This window comes from Prionailurus viverrinus, chromosome X (assembly GCF_022837055.1).
Source record: "Prionailurus viverrinus isolate Anna chromosome X, UM_Priviv_1.0, whole genome shotgun sequence".
Lineage (NCBI taxonomy): Eukaryota > Metazoa > Chordata > Mammalia > Carnivora > Felidae > Prionailurus > Prionailurus viverrinus.
In genome coordinates, this window is record NC_062579.1 from 87,572,678 (window position 1) to 87,590,411 (window position 17,734).

General features: G+C 43.5%; 1 protein-coding gene across 2 annotated transcripts in view; it reads left to right on the forward strand.

Annotated features, from left to right (window-relative positions):
• The window catches only part of LUZP4 (leucine zipper protein 4), a 61,698-nt gene that overhangs the window by 30,830 nt on the left and 13,134 nt on the right, over positions 1-17,734 (forward strand). The window contains exons 1-4 of one of the 2 annotated variants that reach the window (XM_047843902.1): positions 2,486-2,594; positions 9,854-9,985; positions 11,386-11,504; positions 15,450-16,615. In XM_047843902.1, coding sequence (XP_047699858.1) covers positions 2,510-2,594; positions 9,854-9,985; positions 11,386-11,504; positions 15,450-16,615 — 1,502 coding nt within the window. In that variant the 5' untranslated portion in view covers positions 2,486-2,509. Of the gene's footprint in view, positions 1-2,485; positions 2,595-9,853; positions 9,986-11,385; positions 11,505-15,449; positions 16,616-17,734 lie in introns of those variants that run through there. The other variant, XM_047843903.1, reaches the window with a different exon arrangement.

Sequence of the window (17,734 nt, forward strand, 5' to 3'; positions counted from 1 at the left end):
GTGAGTGGCTGAGAGGCAGAGAGAGAGGGACACACAGAATCCGAAGCAGGCTCCAGGCTCCTAGCTGTCAGCACAGAGCCCCATGCGGGGCTCCAACTCATGAACCACGAGATCATGACCTGAGCCGAAGTCAGACGCTTAACTGACTGAGCCACTCAGGTGCTTCTCTCTCTCTCTTTTTTTTTTTTTATTCTAAGTTCATTCATTTATTTTTGAGAGAGAACATGCATGCGTGCACATACAAGCAGGGGAGGGGCAAAGAGAGCCAGAGAGATAGAATCCCAAGCAGGCTCTGCACTGTCAGCCCAGAGCCCAATGCAGGGCTCACAAACCATGAGTTCCTGACCTGAGCTGATCCCAAGAGTTAGATGCTTAACTGACTGAGCCACCCAGGTGCCCAGAGGTTTAAACAAATGAATATTTGCCAAGCTCTTAGAACAGTGCCTGGCAGATAGCAAATGTTATAAGTGTCCATTAAATAAAAAATAATTAACTGATCAGTCTTCAACTTGTGGCCTGTTAAAAGTCTGCTGAAGGTTAGGAAAACAACCAACCAGCTCTTAATTACTAAATTTAATGACTTCTCCGGTTCTTAGCTAACTTGATCATTCAGCAATCCTTGACTTGGTGGACCACTAGGTCCCTCTTAGAATTTTCCCTTTATTTCCTGGATGCTTCTTTGCTAGTTCTTCCCATAGCTCTCTGACACTTTCTACTCAATTTCCTTTGTAATTTCCTTGGGAGCCTGTCTTTGGTCCTCCTCCCTTCTTATTCTATAATGCAATAAATCCGATATTAAAAAATGCTCCAGGGGCACCTGCGTGGCTCAGCTGAGCAACCGACTTCGGCTCAGGTCATGGGCTCACGGTTGGTGGGTTCCAGCCCCGCGTCCGGCCCTGCGCTGACAGCTCAGAGCCTGGAGCCTGCTTTGGATTCTGTGTCTCCCTCTCTCTCTGTTCCTCCCCTGCTCGCAATCTCTCTCTCTCTCTGTCTCTCAAAAATAAATATTTTTCAGAAAAAATTTAAAAAATGCTCCAAACCGTTTGCATACAAATCTCTCCATAATCTATTTTCTGCTGATCTCTTCAGATTCGTCTTTCAGTACCTCACCACATGAAGTGACTTGACCTTTTCAGAGTGTTGGGAGCACAGTGTCCCCTGTCAGGAAATACCCTTTCCACCCTTAGAATTATTCCCTATCTTTTCAAGTCTTAAATGAATTTTTCTGGATACCTTAGGTGATTTTCTCCTGTAGGTCTCACATATATTTTATAGATACCTGTATCCTCAGAGACTAATATAGTAAGGAACCCAGATATTTATATTGTGATTTCTGTGACAGCTTGAGCACGTTTTCAGCTCTCAAAATGTATTAATTTTATTTTTATTTCCTCTGAAGAACCAGTGACACCCCGGATTCTTCCCACACTTAAAAATAGTGTATACCGAGCAGTATTGAGGTGATAAGAAGAATAGTTACATTTTTTTTTTCTTAAGACATGTCACGGCCACATCTTTTTTTTTTTTTTTAATTTTTTTTTTCAACGTTTTATTTATTTTTGGGACAGAGAGAGACAGAGCATGAACGGGCGAGGGGCAGAGAGAGAGGGAGACACAGAATCGGAAACAGGCTCCAGGCTCTGAGCCATCAGCCCAGAGCCCGACGCGGGGCTCGAACCCACGGACCGGACCGCGAGATCGTGACCTGGCTGAAGTCGGACGCTTAACCGACTGCGCCACCCAGGCGCCCCTCACGGCCACATCTTTAGGGAAGTCATGAAAAGGTATGTGGTTGGGGCGCCTGGGTGGCGCAGTCGGTTGAGCGACCGACTTCCGCCAGGTCACGATCTCGCGGTCCGTGAGTTCGAGCCCCGTGTGGGGTTCTGGGCTGATGGCTCGGAGTCTGGAGCCTGTTTCCGATGCTGTGTCTGCCTCTCTCTCTGCCCCTCCCCCGTTCATGCTCTGTCTCTCTCTGTCGCAAAAATAAATAATAAACGTTGAAAAAAAATTAAAAAAAAAAAAAGGTATGTGGTACTGCAAGCCTGTGGATGGATCCTAACTGCTAAATTTGTGGTAGCTCTTCAGATTTGAGGGAAGCGGCGACCCTATCACGTCAAGAACATAACGTTTTCTTCACCAAGAATGCCAACAGCAAAGAGGACAAACGGGTTTTTCTGAGTTCTGAAAAGCGAAGGTCAAGGTGTCACAGAAGAAAAAGAGTTGTTCCTGACAGGACGGTGGACGCACAAGACAAGAGACGGTTCTTAGAAAGATCGGGGAAAAAAAAGCGAGGGTCTTTTTTTGTTGTTGTCGTTATGAGCCAAGATCCCGTCCAGAGATCTGTGGGGGAAGGCGTGGTAATTGCTAAGCTCCACCCCCTGAGCCTTAGCAACAGTGACGGAAAGGACTGTGATTGGGTGACAAGTTTCGCCAGAACCCTACGGAGCAGGGAGGGGGCGCACTCACTACATAAGACTAGCTGAGAGCCGTGTGCGGTTACTCTGTGAAGATGGCTTCGATTTTCAACCCAACGCTTTCTGGAATTGTGCTGGAAGAACCTGACGATGGGGGAAAGAGGGCTTTTCTTGCTTTAGGTATGTAGACCCCAGCCCCCAGCCCCAACTAGTCAGGGCTCACTGGTTTCGGACAGAAGACCTCGAGTGGTGGGCGCCATGAGGCACATGCCGCTGGGCGAGACGAGGCTAGTGCTCTGTGCGCCATTCCGGGCCCCCAAGTGGGTAAAGCCCCATTCCGGGTCCCCAGTTGGGTAAAGCTCCGTTCCAGGCCCCCAAGTAAAGTACGTTGGGTCAAGCCCAGACCTTTCTGCTCCCATTTTATACAGAGCCAATAGGTGGGAAGTTGGCGGAAGCTGACAGAAATTGTGTGTGGCACGATTGCTGCAAAGGTTCAGGCTGAGGGAAATAAAAAAGCCAGCCGTCTCCATATATTTTGTTCTCTTAAGGGTGGATAGCTAGCTACCTGCCCACTTCGTATGTGGGGCCACATGCTCCTGGAAGTCCGAAAGCCTGTCGCAAATCACTGGGTTCTAGGGACTAGTTTTCGAAGAGTGATGATGGGCAGCAAGAAAAGGGGTGGTGTATTCGCTTGCTTGTTTCTTGCTTGTTTTTTGTTTCTTCGCTTGCACCTTTCCTCTCTATTGGCACCCTCGAACCTCCTAACCTCAGAACTCTTTACGCTTTGGAAATGGGGAAGGGGAGGGGGAGACGGGCGGACTTCGTAAACGAAGTTGGGAGAGCTGAGCAGGGACCGCTAAACTTAAAAATGGCGGCAGGCTGGATGCGGTACGGGGAGCGGGGGGGGGGGCGGGGGTGGGGATTAGGAGGAGGAAGAGGGGGGAGGGGAAAGGGTGGGGAGGGGAGAGGTGGGGGAGGGGGAGGGGTGGGGGAAGGGGGGAGGTATGGGGGAGTGGTGGGGTGGGGGAAGGGGGGAGGTATGGGGGAGTGGTGGGGTGGGGGAAGGGGGAGGGTAGATGCAGCGCAGGGATTGCAGCGGGGGGAGGGGGCGGGAGAAGCAGGGGAGGAGAGAGTGCCAAAAAAACGAGGTGGGTAAGGATAGGGAGGGCATGCCTTATTAGTAGAGGGGACAGCCATGCGCGTGGAGAAGAGCAGGAGAGGCGAATGTTAGACGTGGGAGGAGCAGAACACGTCGTGGGGGGGATTTAGAGATGAGTGGGGTAGAGGAGGAGAAAAGAGACCCAGGCTTCCAGAAAAAGAGAGGAAAGCGGAGCAAGGAAAGGGGGGGGGGGACCTTAGTGGGGTGGGAGGAGTAAGAAAAGCCCACGTTAGAAGTGGGGTTGGAGCGAAGCAAAAGACCTTAGAAACGGAAGAAGTAGAGCAGGGATGGAAGATCCTAGAAGTGGGGGGCTGGGGCGCAGTGAGGGTGAAACTTTGAAATGGAAAGGCACAGCGCGGGGGAGAGGTGACCTTATTATAAGTGGGGAGGTAGGGGGGACTTCAGAAATGAGGAAGGAGCAGGGGTTCAGATCTAAAATCTGAGACCGGGAGCAGCTGTGAGGGCAATTGTTAGAAATGCCGAGAACGACAAACGATCAGTCAGGGAGGATCTTGTAAGTGGCAGGGAGCCGGCGGAGTAGACTTCTGAAATGAAAGAGGATTGTTTGCCTTTTTATTGGCGTAATAGTTTTTTTTTTTTTTTAACATATTGTGGCCACTAGACCCCTCTCAGGTATACAATTCATAAATATCTTCTCCTGTATTCTGGGTTGGCTTTTTACTTTCTTGATGGTGTCCTTTGAAGCACAAGAATTTTTACTTTGGATGAAGTCCAGTTTGTTTTTTTCTTTTGTGGTTCATGATTTGGTATCATAGATAAGAAATTATGACGATTTACCTCTAGGTTTTCCTCTAAGAGTTTTCCGGGTTGGTCTTTTACATTTACATCTTTGACCCATTTTGAGTTGCTTTTTTTGCAAATGGTTGAGCTAAGATCCAACTTCATTCTTTTGCATGTACAGGTCCTCTAACATCATTTGGTAAAAAAAAAAAAGACTATTGTTTCCTCTATTGGATGGTCTTGGTAGAATTGCTTTCTTTTTTTTTTTTTTTTTAATTTTTTTTAAATGTTTATTTTTGAGACTGAGACAGCATGCGAGCAGGGGAGGGGCAGAGAGAGACACAGAACCTGAAACAGGCTCCAGGCTCTGAGTTGTCCAAACAGAACCCGATGCGGGGCTAGAACCAATGAACTGGGGCTAGAACCAATGAACCGTAAGATCATGACCTGAGCTGCAGTCAGCTTAACTGACTGAGCCACCCAGGAGCCCCTAGAATTGCTTTCTTGATTTCATATTTGGAAAAAAAAATTCATATTTGAATAGTTCATTGCTGGTGCATAGAAATAGGATTTACTTTTGTGTATGGATCTTCTGTTCCACACTTTTGCCAAGCTTGTTTATTGCCTCTAATTTGTGTGTGTGTGTGTGTGTGTGTGTGTGTGTGTGTATCTTTAAGATTTTCTTTATGTAAGATAATGACATCTGAGAATATAGATATTTCCACTTCTTTCCTTCAAATCTGGTTGCCTTTGATTTCTTTTTCTGGACTAATTCTCCTGGCTAGAATTGCCAATGAAATGTTAAATACATGTGCTAAGAGTGGACATTCTTGACTCGTTTCTGATCTTAGGGGGAAGGTTTTCAGTCTTTCACCGTCAATCATCATTTTAGCTGTGGGTTTTTCCTGGATGCTTTTTATAAGGTTGAGGAAATTTCCTATTCCCTGCCATCCCCCCTTTACCCCTGAGGGGGAATGGCCCAGAATAGTACCTAAGACATTTTCTTGCTTTTTTTCCTTTAAAGTGTTTTTAACAATCTGTTTAATGATGGGTATCGGTAAGCTTTACTCTTCTAAGACGTAATCCGTGTGGATTCCAGACTGCAGAGTCTGGCTTCTTGCCCTCCGCCACAGGCTCCACTGTGAGTTCTGAAATATTTTGTGGCGTTAAAGTAACTTTTATTTATTTTATTTTTTGATGGGAGAGAGAGAGAGAGAAAGAATCTTTAGCAGGCTCCACACTGAGTGTGGAGTCTGATGTGGGGCTCGATCCCACCATGCTGGGACTGGGACCTGAGCCAAAATCAAGAGTTGGATGCTCAAGTGACTGAGCCACCCAGACATCCCTAAAATGACTGTTAAAAAAGAATACTGGGTCACTGGGCAGGGCTGGGACTATGGTGAGACAAGTGAGGCCCTTGCCAAAGGTGCAAAATTTAGGGAGGCAATACAAATTTGATGATTGAGATGATATTTTTAATGAAATATTTTAAAAAATCAAATGGACAAACTTCAGCCCTCTGGCTGGTCGTGTATTTCTGTAAGGAAAGTAACTGGAATGAAGTAAGTGGGGCAAGGTTGCACCCACACGGTCTGATCTGGTTTCTGTTGTTGATATTTTATTCATCAGGGATTGTTCTTTTGTTGATTAAAAAAAAAAACATTTTTGGGGCGCCTGGGTGGCGCAGTCGGTTAAGCGTCCGACTTCAGCCAGGTCACGATCTCGCGGTCCTGGAGTTCGAGCCCCGCGTCGGGCTCTGGGCTGACGGCTCGGAGCCTGGAGCCTGTTTCCGATTCTGTGTCTCCCTCTCTCTCTGCCCCTCCCCCGTTCATGCTCTGTCTCTCTCTGTCCCAAAAATAAATAAACGTTGAAAAAAAAATTAAAAAAAAAAAAACATTTTTAAGATTTTATTTTTAAGTAATCTCTACACGCAGTGTGGGGCTCAAACTCACAACCCCGAGATCGAGAGTCGAATGTTTTACCAACTGAGCTCTCCCACCCCCGCCCGCATTAATTTTTATTTTTAAAAATATTGTGTTATAAATACTGAAGGTTTTTTTTTTTTTTTTTTTTTTTGGAGCGTCCTAAAAATTATGCGTGAGGTGAGTGCTTCATTTGCCTTAGTCTAGGCTCTGCCCTGTCACCCGGAGCCTGAATGGGGGGGTGGAAATTCCAGAGCCAAGGAGAATCAATAGCACTGAAATCAAACCTAATGCTTCCTGTGCTTTTTTCGCTGTTGATTTCGCTGTCTTATACTCTTAAACGTTGGTTCCCCAGATCCATATTTATACCATTTCAGACAGACGGGGAACAGGCAAAACTGGTTAGTCATGAAAGGCCCTTCCAGTTCAAAGCCAAGAAAAATACATCGCGAGGGAGCAAATACATGTTGCTTCTATGAGTTGACGAGAGATCCATACTTTTCTAGTACATTTCCCCATGATTTTATTAAGGTGAAAATATTACTCTTAACAATGCATACTTGTCTTTGGATAGCTGCACATGTATCTTAGAAAAGCAATTTGGGGGCACCTGAGTGGCTCACTCGGTTAAGCTGCGGACTCTCGTGTTCAGCTCAGGTCACGGGCTCACGGTTCGTGAGATCGAGCCCCACACAGGGCTCCCAGCTGACAGTGCACGGAAACTGCTACTGATTGTCTCTCTCGTTCACTCTCTGTCCCTCCCCTGCTCGCACTGTCTCTCAAAATAAATAAATTAAAAAAAGAAAAATTTTATGTTACTTATATCATTCACATATTATATATAATTTTATATTATCTGTATCATGTATACTGAATGCAAGATTACTACTTTCATTGTAAGAAGATGTGATAAAATAGGAAAAGGCTGTACAAATTTATTTTTGTCCTTGTCCCAGTAAACATTTTCAGAACATATTATAGTGTTTTCTTAGAAATAAAAGGCAGGGCGCCTGGGTATCTCAGTCGGTTGGGCGTCCATCTTCAGCTCAGGTCATGGTCTCACGGTCTGTGAGTTCGAGCCCCGCGTCGGGCCCTGTGCTGACAGCCCGGAGCCTGCTTCGGATTCTGTGTCCCCCTCTCTCTCTGCCCCTCCCCTGCGTGTGCTGTGTCTCCCTCTGTCTTTCGAAAATGAATAAACATTTAAAAAAAAATTAAGAAATAAAAGGCAAAAATATGGGGCGCCTGGCTGGCTCAGGTCACGCAAAAATATGACCAGAATTGGAACTGGCCACAGCGCTGCTCGGTCTACAGGAGACTAAGGCAAAAGTACTGTAGTGTCAGAGAAAAATGACTACTTTCTGCTTGCTAGATGCATTGGGTCCCAGATCCATAAACGTTTATAAAGCATCCATTCTGTATTGAGCCCTGGGCTGGGCACTGGGTACCCTGACGAACAGTGGCCTCCTCTCGAGTGGCTCATGATTCAGTTGCAGCGACAGCTAAGTACAGATGTGCAGTTCTGTGTTGCGTTCAGTGTTCTGGAAGCATATACAAAGTCCGTCAGAAATGGAGGGGAACCTAAGTCACGCGTTTTGAGGTTTCTAGTATTTTAAGTATTTAAAAAATGACAGGACAGTGTCTACAAAAACCAGAGTACATTTTAAATGTTCACAAAGAGTAAAATAGTGATTTCAACACGTTCTAAAATACAAAGGAATATAATTATGCTTTTTAGGGGCACCGGGTTGTAGGACCTGACATACATGAGACACTCAACAAATGCTTGTTCAGTTTTTAAGATACTAAAAATTTTTTTTTATTCATTATTTTTGAGAGAGAGAGAGAGAGAGAGAGAGAGTGTCAAGGCACAGGAGCAGGGAGAGGGAGACACAGAATCTGAAACAGGCTCCAGGCTCCAAGCTGTCAGCACAGAGATAGACGCGGGGCTCGAACCCACAGACCGCGACCCGAGCCGAAGTCGGATGCTCAACTGACTGAGCCACCCAGGCGCCCCAAGACATTTTCTGCCTTGTTTAATCCTTCTGTGACTCTAAGACCGAGCTTGCCATTAGTTTTGGTGACTGGGAGGTCAGGAAAAATTAAGTCACTGAGAATTGTCCAGGAAAAATTAAGTCACTGAGAATTGTCCAGGAGTGCCACTAGGCAGACTGGCCCCGGAGCACTCTCTCGTGTCATTGTGAAACGTACCTCTGACTCAGGAAGGAGCTTGCTCTTCCCTTTCTCCTCTCTGAAGTTTTGCTCTCCTGTTTAGGAAGTCACCCATTGCACTGGGTCCCTGAGAGCTGGGTAGCAGCCATTTTAGGGCTGATGAGGGCGAGAGGTTGGAGATGAAAAACTCTTCCTGCGGTGTCCTCTAAGATGTTTTGATTCGTGCACTCGCTTACTCTGTAATGAGAAAAAAACTCTGCCCAGAGATCTGTACAGACTTTAAATGTAGACAACAGGGGAAAGAACGGAGGGGAAAAAAAAGAAGAAGGTAAGAGAATGCAGAAGGAATACAAGGAACCGAAAATTAAAGGCTATGTCTTTGCGAGACGTTAACAACCATTGGTTCCTGACAGGCAGACAGAACCAGGGCTTAAAACCCGTTTGTCAAGAAATGATACTCGATTGTTGAGTTTTTTTTTTTTTAATGTTTATTCATTTTTGAAAGACAGACAGAGACAGAGCACAAGCAGGGGTGGGGTGGAGAGACGGGCGGGGGCGACACAGAATCTAAAGCAGGTTCCAGGCTCTGAGCTGTCAGCACAGAGCCTGACATGGGGCTCGAACCCAGGACCGCGAGATCATGACCTGAGCCGAAGTCAGACGCTCAATCAGCTGAGCCACCCAGGCGCCCCAAGAGTCAGACATTTAACCGACTGAGGCACCCAGGTGCCCCAGCTTGTGCCCATTTCCAAAGATAACTTGACCTAAGTAAGCTTGCATCCATTGATAGAACATCCAACTTTTAAATCTTCCCATCGCAGATATCAGGAGAGAGATTTTAAGGCAGGTTGTATGTGTCTCTCATCCTTCAAATCGTGCCATGTAAGTGCTGTCTATCTGAGAGCGTTAAGAACATGCCTGACTACAAGGTAAAGTCTGATTGCTCCCTGCTATTTATGCTAATCTTGGTTCCTTGCCTCTTTGGTGTTTCCTGTGAACGTCCATCACTATTATTTCCTTTCTTACAAGTCACAAAAATGAATGTAACTAATTGTCTAGCACTGACATTTAATCAGGAATGACTCTACTGCTCTGTGTTTCTCTCAAGCTAAAACAACACTTGGTAAAATCATTCATTTAAATGATTTCCCCTTTAGGCTACGTCACTGTGAAGGAATTTTATTTTTGCATAAATGATGTTACTGTAAATCTGTTTAACGGGAATCTTTCTCTTTGTTGTTTCAGGAAACTGACTCTAAAATGTCTGCATTGTTTGATCTTTGTTATGGTTTTACAAGTTCCGTATTATACAGGTGTCATGTTTTAGGGCTTCCAGTTTTTACGGTGTTCTAACGTATGATGAGGTAGAATATAGATTATTCACTTGAGACACGTTGTACTTCGGCTTTTTCTATTGTCTTCATTTTTTTTTGTATTTTCTAACACAGATGACACTATAACGCTTAATAAGGTAGAAGATGTAAACAGTGAATCAAGCAAGAAAGGGAAAGAGAGCGATGAGAAAAGGAGCCCAACTTCAAGACAGCCATCAAATGCTCGTAGATGTCCCCAGCAGAAAGGTAAAAGTTTACTAAAACTCAAACATTGTGAAGAGTCTGAAATATTTGTGAATAACTAGGTAAGCCAATTCACAAGCTTGGGACGTATTCTAAAATTGCCTTATGCTGCTAGTTTGATTTTTCTTGAAAATAATAGGCATGTTGGTTCGGTAAGAATGTATGCCATGACAAATGAAAACAAAATTTTTTTTTTTTTTTTTTTTAATTTTTTTTTTTCAATGTTTATTTATTTTTGGGACAGAGAGAGACAGAGCATGAATGGGGGAGGGGCAGAGAGAGAGGGAGACACAGAATCGGAAACAGGCTCCAGGCTCCGAGCCATCAGCCCAGAGCCCGACGCGGGGCTCGAACTCACGGACCGCGAGATCGTGACCTGGCTGAAGTCGGACGCTTAACCGACTGCGCCACCCAGGCGCCCCTGAAAACAAAATTTTAATTCCTATGTGTTACTTCCTTAAGGGAGAGCACGAGGAGAATAAGAAATATTTTGCGCCAGTTCACAAGCCTGGCTTGTTGGTCCCGTTCTGCTTTGGGGAGGTAACACAGGAGGCATAAAGGCATGGTTAGTAACCTGAGCACCATGGCATCCAGATTTTGAAAAAAATGAACGCTCGTACAGCAGAGTACAGAAGAGCATGAAAAAGGTCTTCTTTTTGTATTGCCAATCCCATCGGTTAGTGCAGTGTGCATATTTTAATAAGAACGTGCTGCAGTTTGCCATTGTAGAGAAGTCTGTTCAGCGGTTACGGATCTCCATGGTTTAGTCAGCAGCCTGGAACCATCCTGACAGTGTGCATGCTCTAAGCCCCCACCAGTTCCTACCCAGCGTCATTACGGTCCTTGTCTGAAACTTTCAGTGGCTTAATGGGTTCTGAGAAAAGGAGGGATGGTGGTTATTACAGGAACCAATCTGCTAAGAATGGGGAGGTAGCCCATTCTCCTGTTTCTAACTAAATGTAAAATTGATCTTTGTGAGCCTTTTGGAGATCCATATTCTTTGTTTCTGCACCTGTCTTTACACCCAAAGCACAGCAGACAACTGAGGCGAATATTCGTATGGTTAATACAAAGCAGATAGTTTTTTTTCCATCTCTCCTTCTTCTAGTTAGGGTATTCTTGCAGTTAATTTCAGATACCATGCCCCAACTTTGTTGTCATATGAAAACAAATTTGAGGTATTGCATACAACGAAGACTAGTACATTAAGATACGCAAATAGGAACAGTAGGGCAAAGACTGTTCTAGAATTCAGTGAGACTCTCAGATGATATCACACTAATGAAATGTCACGTTTTGCAAAACCCAGGGCATAGCCTTGAAACAGTGAGATTGCAGATAATACTTCTGAACAGTATGTTGAATTTACTGACTGAAAATACAGAAAATAATCATTTTTCAAGGACTCTCACAATTCACAAACAACGTTGACGAAGGAAATCAAGATGAAAAACCTTGCCAAGAATCTTCTGAGTTCAAGTCTGAACAAAGCACTTCAAACGAGCAGCCTGTAGATAATCAGGTAAATGTAAATGCTGAGAATTAACCAATATAAACGGTCCTAAATTTAATATAATTCTTAATATTAAAGATTATTTTCAGTTCCATTGAGAGCAGAGATTGTTTCATAGTACATGGCGCCTTGAACATAATTGAAACCCAATATTTGTTCATTGATTTTTGTCCTCCGTAACTTTTAATAAACACTTAATTTTTGCTATTTTCAGTCATTGCGAGAAATTTTGAATTTACAAAACGCCAAAGTAGATGATTGGTTTTGTGACTTGTCTTGCATAATCATTCTCATTTTTGCCCTCATCTAGAGTCTTTGATCTTTGGGTATAGTATAAAACAGCTTTAGTAGACTTGTGAATGAATCATAAAAACTAGAAGTCGGGCACCTGGCCTGGGTGGTTCAGTAGGTTAAGCGTCCGACTTCGGCTGAGTTTGTGAGTTTGAGCCCCACATCAAGCTCTCTCCTGCCAGCGCAGAACCCCATTCGGATCCTGTCTCCCTCTGTCTCTTCCCCTCCCCAGCTCATGCATGCTCTCGCTCTCTCTTTTTGTCGAAAATAAATAAAAACCTGAAAAGAAATGAAAAACTCTACTTACAAAAAAAAAAAAAAAACCCGAGAAGTCAGATGATACAGGATATGAAATACACTCTGGGTCCAACTGGTGGGGCATACTATAGTTGTACAAATTCATCACCTCTGAACTTGTGTAAGTGAGCCAGTCACTGGACAAGAGTTTGCGAGATCCTCCTCTCCAGATTCATAAGCTAACATTCATGCCACTCTTTCGGCTGGGCCTCTAAGCAGATTCTTCTTAAGGCATTATGTGGCCATTTAGTAAAAAGCATGGTGGTTCTGGGAAATTAAACCATTTTGGGTCAGATTACATAAACACCAGTCTTTTCCTTTTTTGGAGGGCATCATGTTGCATTTTCAAATAAAGGGTTAATTTAAATTGATTTAGCAAATACTGACTAAATGTCCACCCTGTGCAGGTGCTATGCAAGATATTAGAGCAAGCCTGCTTCAAATATTATATGTGGGGATAGGAGAAAAAGATAAAAGAATTTAGTGCCAGGCAACTTGCAATATATGTTCTAATGTGTACGTTGTATATTGTGATCATTCTAATTGGGAGGACTTGAGACAGTTTGGTTTAACAAGTGACCTATAAATCTGTAGGGTGAGGAGTTTTTTCATAACGTTTGGAAAGAAGGATATGAGTTTATATCTGCTAATGTCTGAGGTGCATAAATGAACTGAGAATTATTGTAAAACAGTATTTACTTCTTTTTTTAATGTTTATTTATTTTTGAGAGAGAAAGAGACAGAGTGTGAGCAGGGGCGGGGGAGGGGCAGAGAGAGAGGGAGCCAGAACTTGAAGCAGGCTCCAGGCTCCGAGCTGTCAGCACAGAGCCCGACTTGGGGCTCAGATTCATGAACCATGAGATCATGACCTGAGCTGAAGTCGAACGCTTAACCGACTGAGCCACGAAGGCGCCCCCCACCCTGCCTTTTTTTTTTTTTTTTTAATTTTAATACCAGTATAGTTAACAACGGTGTTATATTAATTTCAGGTGCAGAATATAGTGATCCAAAAATTCTCAGTATTTTCAAATTTAAAGCCTGTTTTTTAATGCTTATTTATTTACTTTTGAAAGAGAGAGAGAGAGAGACAGAGAGGCAGAGAGAGAGGGAGACAGAGAGGCAGAGAGAGAGGGAGACAGAGAATCCCAAGCAGGTTCCGCACTGTCAGCACAGAGCCAGATGCGGGGCTCGGACTCACAAACCGTGAAATCGTGACTTGAGCTGAAATCAAGAGTCTGACGCCCAACCGAGTCCCCCAAGTGCCCCTAAGGCACCTTTCTATCTCTCATACTTTTGAGACTTTTGAGACCGTCATTATAGCAGAACTCACCAGAAAAAAAAAAGTACTCTGAGGTCAAGAAATATATTAAAATTTAAGCACGATTATTTCACCGATTAATTGAATAACAATTATAGTTTTCAATCATGTGTTGAAATTCTAATAACCTGGTTTTATACCGCACAAGATTTAGTCTCGATACCAGTGGAATACAATTGTATGTATTCTGCAGAATTTCTTTTGATAGTACCTGTTGTTTATAAGAAAACGAACGTGCGTTTCATTTTTGAAGGGGGGAAATTTGTCATAGCCAAGTGGATGAAAACATTTCTAAAAATCGTGCAGGCTCCTTTGGAAGTATTTGCTGCATGTGGGTCTTTAGGAGATGGGTCTCAATCCTTCCTGCCGTCTCTATGCTGCCAACACTAATCGCTTAGAAAAGGGAAGAGGTACCTGTGCATTTTACCCAGTCTCCTTCTGTTTTATGGTAGAAAGGCTGGAGAGTAAGTATGGTTTTGTGCTTTCGCGGAGTAACAAATTTGTCTTTTTTCTTTTCCTTTTTTAAGTGAGAGTGAAGAGCTGTTTTTTAAAATTGTTATGTTGATTTAGTTTTTAAGGGAGGGAGAGCAAGCCAGGTAGAGGCAGAGAAAGAGAAAGAGAAGTTCCAAGCAAGCTCCGCACCGTCAGCGCACAGCCCGATATGGGGCTCGAACTCAAGAACCGTGAGCTCGTGATCTGAGCTGAAACCCAAGAGTCAGACACTTCACCGACTGGAGCCACCTGGGGTCCCCTGTCATATTTTTCATTTTACTTAAGTTTTATGTGAATAATATTCTTTGTATCAGTACTTTCCTGTCTTTTAACAGCTGCTCTCAGCTTCCGCTCGTGTTCTGTTAGAAAGTCATAATGGTGCATCTAGGGCATGTTTTGTTTGCCAGGCAATATTTCCTAGTGGAAAGCTTGATTTCTCAGCGCGGTCCATATGGTTTCATCCTCTTGCATTTATATAACATCGTAGAGATTTGTGAAAGGTTTCATTATTTCCACGTGGCTGGTTCATTCTGCTGCCCTTTTGTTTTAAAAATGGAAAAGGCAGAAAGGCTGACTTGTTGCCAGGCCGATTCATTTATGGAACGGTATTAAGTCAACCTTCTGCTTTCTTTGTTGCTACCTTTCCCCTCACGTATTTGTCTTTCTCTCTAGAAGTAAGTATTAATTTATGTTGAAGAGAGAGTTTCTTTTTCATGAGCCCAAGCAAGTGAGGAATAAATAGAACGATTTTGAATACTTTCCTTTGGTTCGAGGGATTTGTCCTACAAAATATTAAATATTCTGTCTCTCTTCAGCTGTAAAGTCACAGAATCTGTTTCTTTACATAAAACACCTTGGAATATATCCAGATTTGCAAAGTAACAAATTTTCTATATGTAAAACGTTTTTTTTTGTTTGTTTGTTTTGAGAGAGAGAGAGAGAGAGAGAGCGAGCACGGGAGAGGGGCAGAGGGAGAGGCAGAGAGAGAATCCCAAGCAGGCTCCACGTTCAGTGCAGAGCCTGATGCAGGGCTCGATCTCACGATAGTGAGAGCATTTCCTGAGCTGAAATCAAGAGTTGGACACTTAACTGACTGAACCACCCAGGCGCCCCTATATTTAAAACATTTTATTCGACTTTTATATTTTTATTAAAAATATTTATTTATTTTTGAGAGACAGTGAGAGAGACAAAGTGTGAGCGGCAGAGGGGCAGAGAGAGAAGGAGACGCAGAATCCGAAGCAGGGCCCAGGCTCTGAGCTGTCAGCACAGAGCCTCACGTGGGGCTCGAACTCACAAACCATGAGATTGTGACCTGAAGTTAGATGCTTAACCAACTGAGCTACCCAGGTGTCCCTAATTCTATTAAACTTTTATACGCGTGATATTCTTTGTGCCAGTGACATGGGCTCTGAGTTTTCTCTGCAAATTAGTTCTGAAAACTGTTTATAAAAGTAGGAGCAATGAAATTCTTAAAAAAAAAAAAAAATTGTCCGTAGAAATGGCTTTGACAAAACAGTATTATGTTTGTCTTGCAAAATTGTGATTTTTTGCAGGAGAAGTGCAATGACAATTCCAGCTCCCAAACAGAGAGGAGTGGGAGCCTGTCGGAAGAGAGTCAGCAACAATTGGAAACATCTCCAGGCCAATCGTCAGAAAACCAAGATCATTCAGAAAGATCTCAAAGCCAGTCGGAGAGTTCTTGTGATCAGTCAGAGAGTTCTCCTGGCCAGTCGGAGAGATCTCGTGGCCAGTCAGAGAGTTCTGATGAGCAATCTGAGACATCGTGTGACCAGTCAGAGAGATCTTGGGCCCAAACAGAAAGATCTCGTGGCCAATTAGAGAAAGCTCATGATCAGCCAGAGACATCTCGTGCCCTATTAGAGAGAGCTCACGACCAGCCAGAGAGATCTCATGCCCGATTAGAGAGAGCTCATGACAAGCCAGAGAGATCTCATGCCCAAATAAAAAGATCTCATGGCTACCCAGAAAGATCTCCTAGCCGATCAAAGAGATCTCGTGGCCACACTGAGAGATATCATGGTCACTCAGAGAGGTCTCATGATCATTCAAAGAGATCTCATATCCCATCAGGGAGATCTCATTTCTCATCAGGGAGATCTCCTGTCCCATCCAGGAGATATCCTGTCTCCTCAGGGAGATATGTCCCATCAGGGAGATCTCCTGTCCCATCAAGGAGATCTCCTGTCCCATCAGGGAGATATCATTTCCCATCAGGGAGATCTCCTTTCCCGTCAGGGAGATCCTATTTCCCGTCAAGGAGATCTCCTTTCCTGTCAGGGAGATCTTATTTCCCGTCAAGGAGATCTCCTGTCCCGTCAGAGAGATCTCCTTTCCCATCAAGGAGATCTCCTTTCCTGTCAGGGAGATCTTATTTCCCATCGGGAAGATCTCCTGTCTCATCAGGGAGCTATTTCCCATCAGGGAGATCTCCTGTTTGGTCAGGGAGATCTGTCTCATCAGGGACATCTCCTTTCCTGTCAGGGAGATCTTATTTCCCGTCAAGGAGATCTCCTGTCCCGTCAGGGAGATTTCATTTCCCATCAGGGAGATCTCCTGTCCCATCAGAGAGATCTTATTTCTCCTCAGAGAGATCTCATCTCCTACCAGGGAGATATCATGGCCAATCAGGGAGATATCGAAGATACTCACCAGTAGAAAGATTCAAAACATCACCCAAATTTGAGTCTGAATTTGACAGGTAAAGACATAATAAATATTTAATCGTTAGTATAATGTGTAGAGTAATATGGAAATGTACTTTATATATCTATATTTTAATGGGTGAATATGTTTTTGTAATAGATGTTGCATTGGGACTAAGGTATTAATAGAATGGAGGTAACGTATACATGGCATCAATATTCTTTCAACTTGCTCATCTCTAGTATCATCCAGATTCCCAATGTGCCCTCATTAACTTGATTCATCTAGGTGGGCTTTCCCTGGCAGAGCCCCATGTACTCAGCCCTTCCTACTGAGCCTTCCCAACAATCAAAATACATTGACTTGGTGTCCCATTCCCTTTGAAACTGTCCGGTTTCTAGGCTAGCTAATGTAACAACAGACTATGCTACATTGATAATATAATCTCTGATAATGAATTTCTATCTTTCCTTCTCTGTCTCCTTCTCGAAAAGTCTTCAGAGAGTCCTCGGCATACAAATGATAGGCGTGTCTTTGGGTAGCTGAAGTTTTCTGCTTTTCTTGAATCAGACCATAGGAGAGGATGCTATTCTGTGCATAGATGCAACACTCACCTTCTGAATACATTTAGAATAGATCATGTGCATTTACTTGCCTCATACAACGGATAGGTTAGGTCTGTCTGCCCTAGCAAAAAAAAAAAAAAAAAAAAGAGAGAGAGAGAGAGAAATTTAATAGTATTGCAAATTATTTGAGTTTTAAAAACGACAAGACGCTTGTAGTATGATTAGGTAATTGAGTAAAAGTTTATATTCAGTTCAAACTTCTCAGTGATTGCCTTCAGCTTTCATTGCCCATAAATGTCTAGTCAGATATTTTAGCACATATTAACAACTGCACAGAATTGCTAGTTTCAGCTACATTTTCCCCCCAAAATGTAGGGATAGGTTATTGTGTATATAGACAATGACTGATGTAGGCACTATTTTAATGCTAATGGCCTCATCCTACTTACATTAACAGTACACGAATAATTTGCTATAAAAATTAAAATATGCTTAACATTGATGGTAGGCAATTAATATTTCTGCGTTTCTTCAAGATTTTTATGTTTTGCTTTATTTTATATGGTCATTTTTGTCTGTCAAGTGGCATAATACTTCCACCGAGGTGC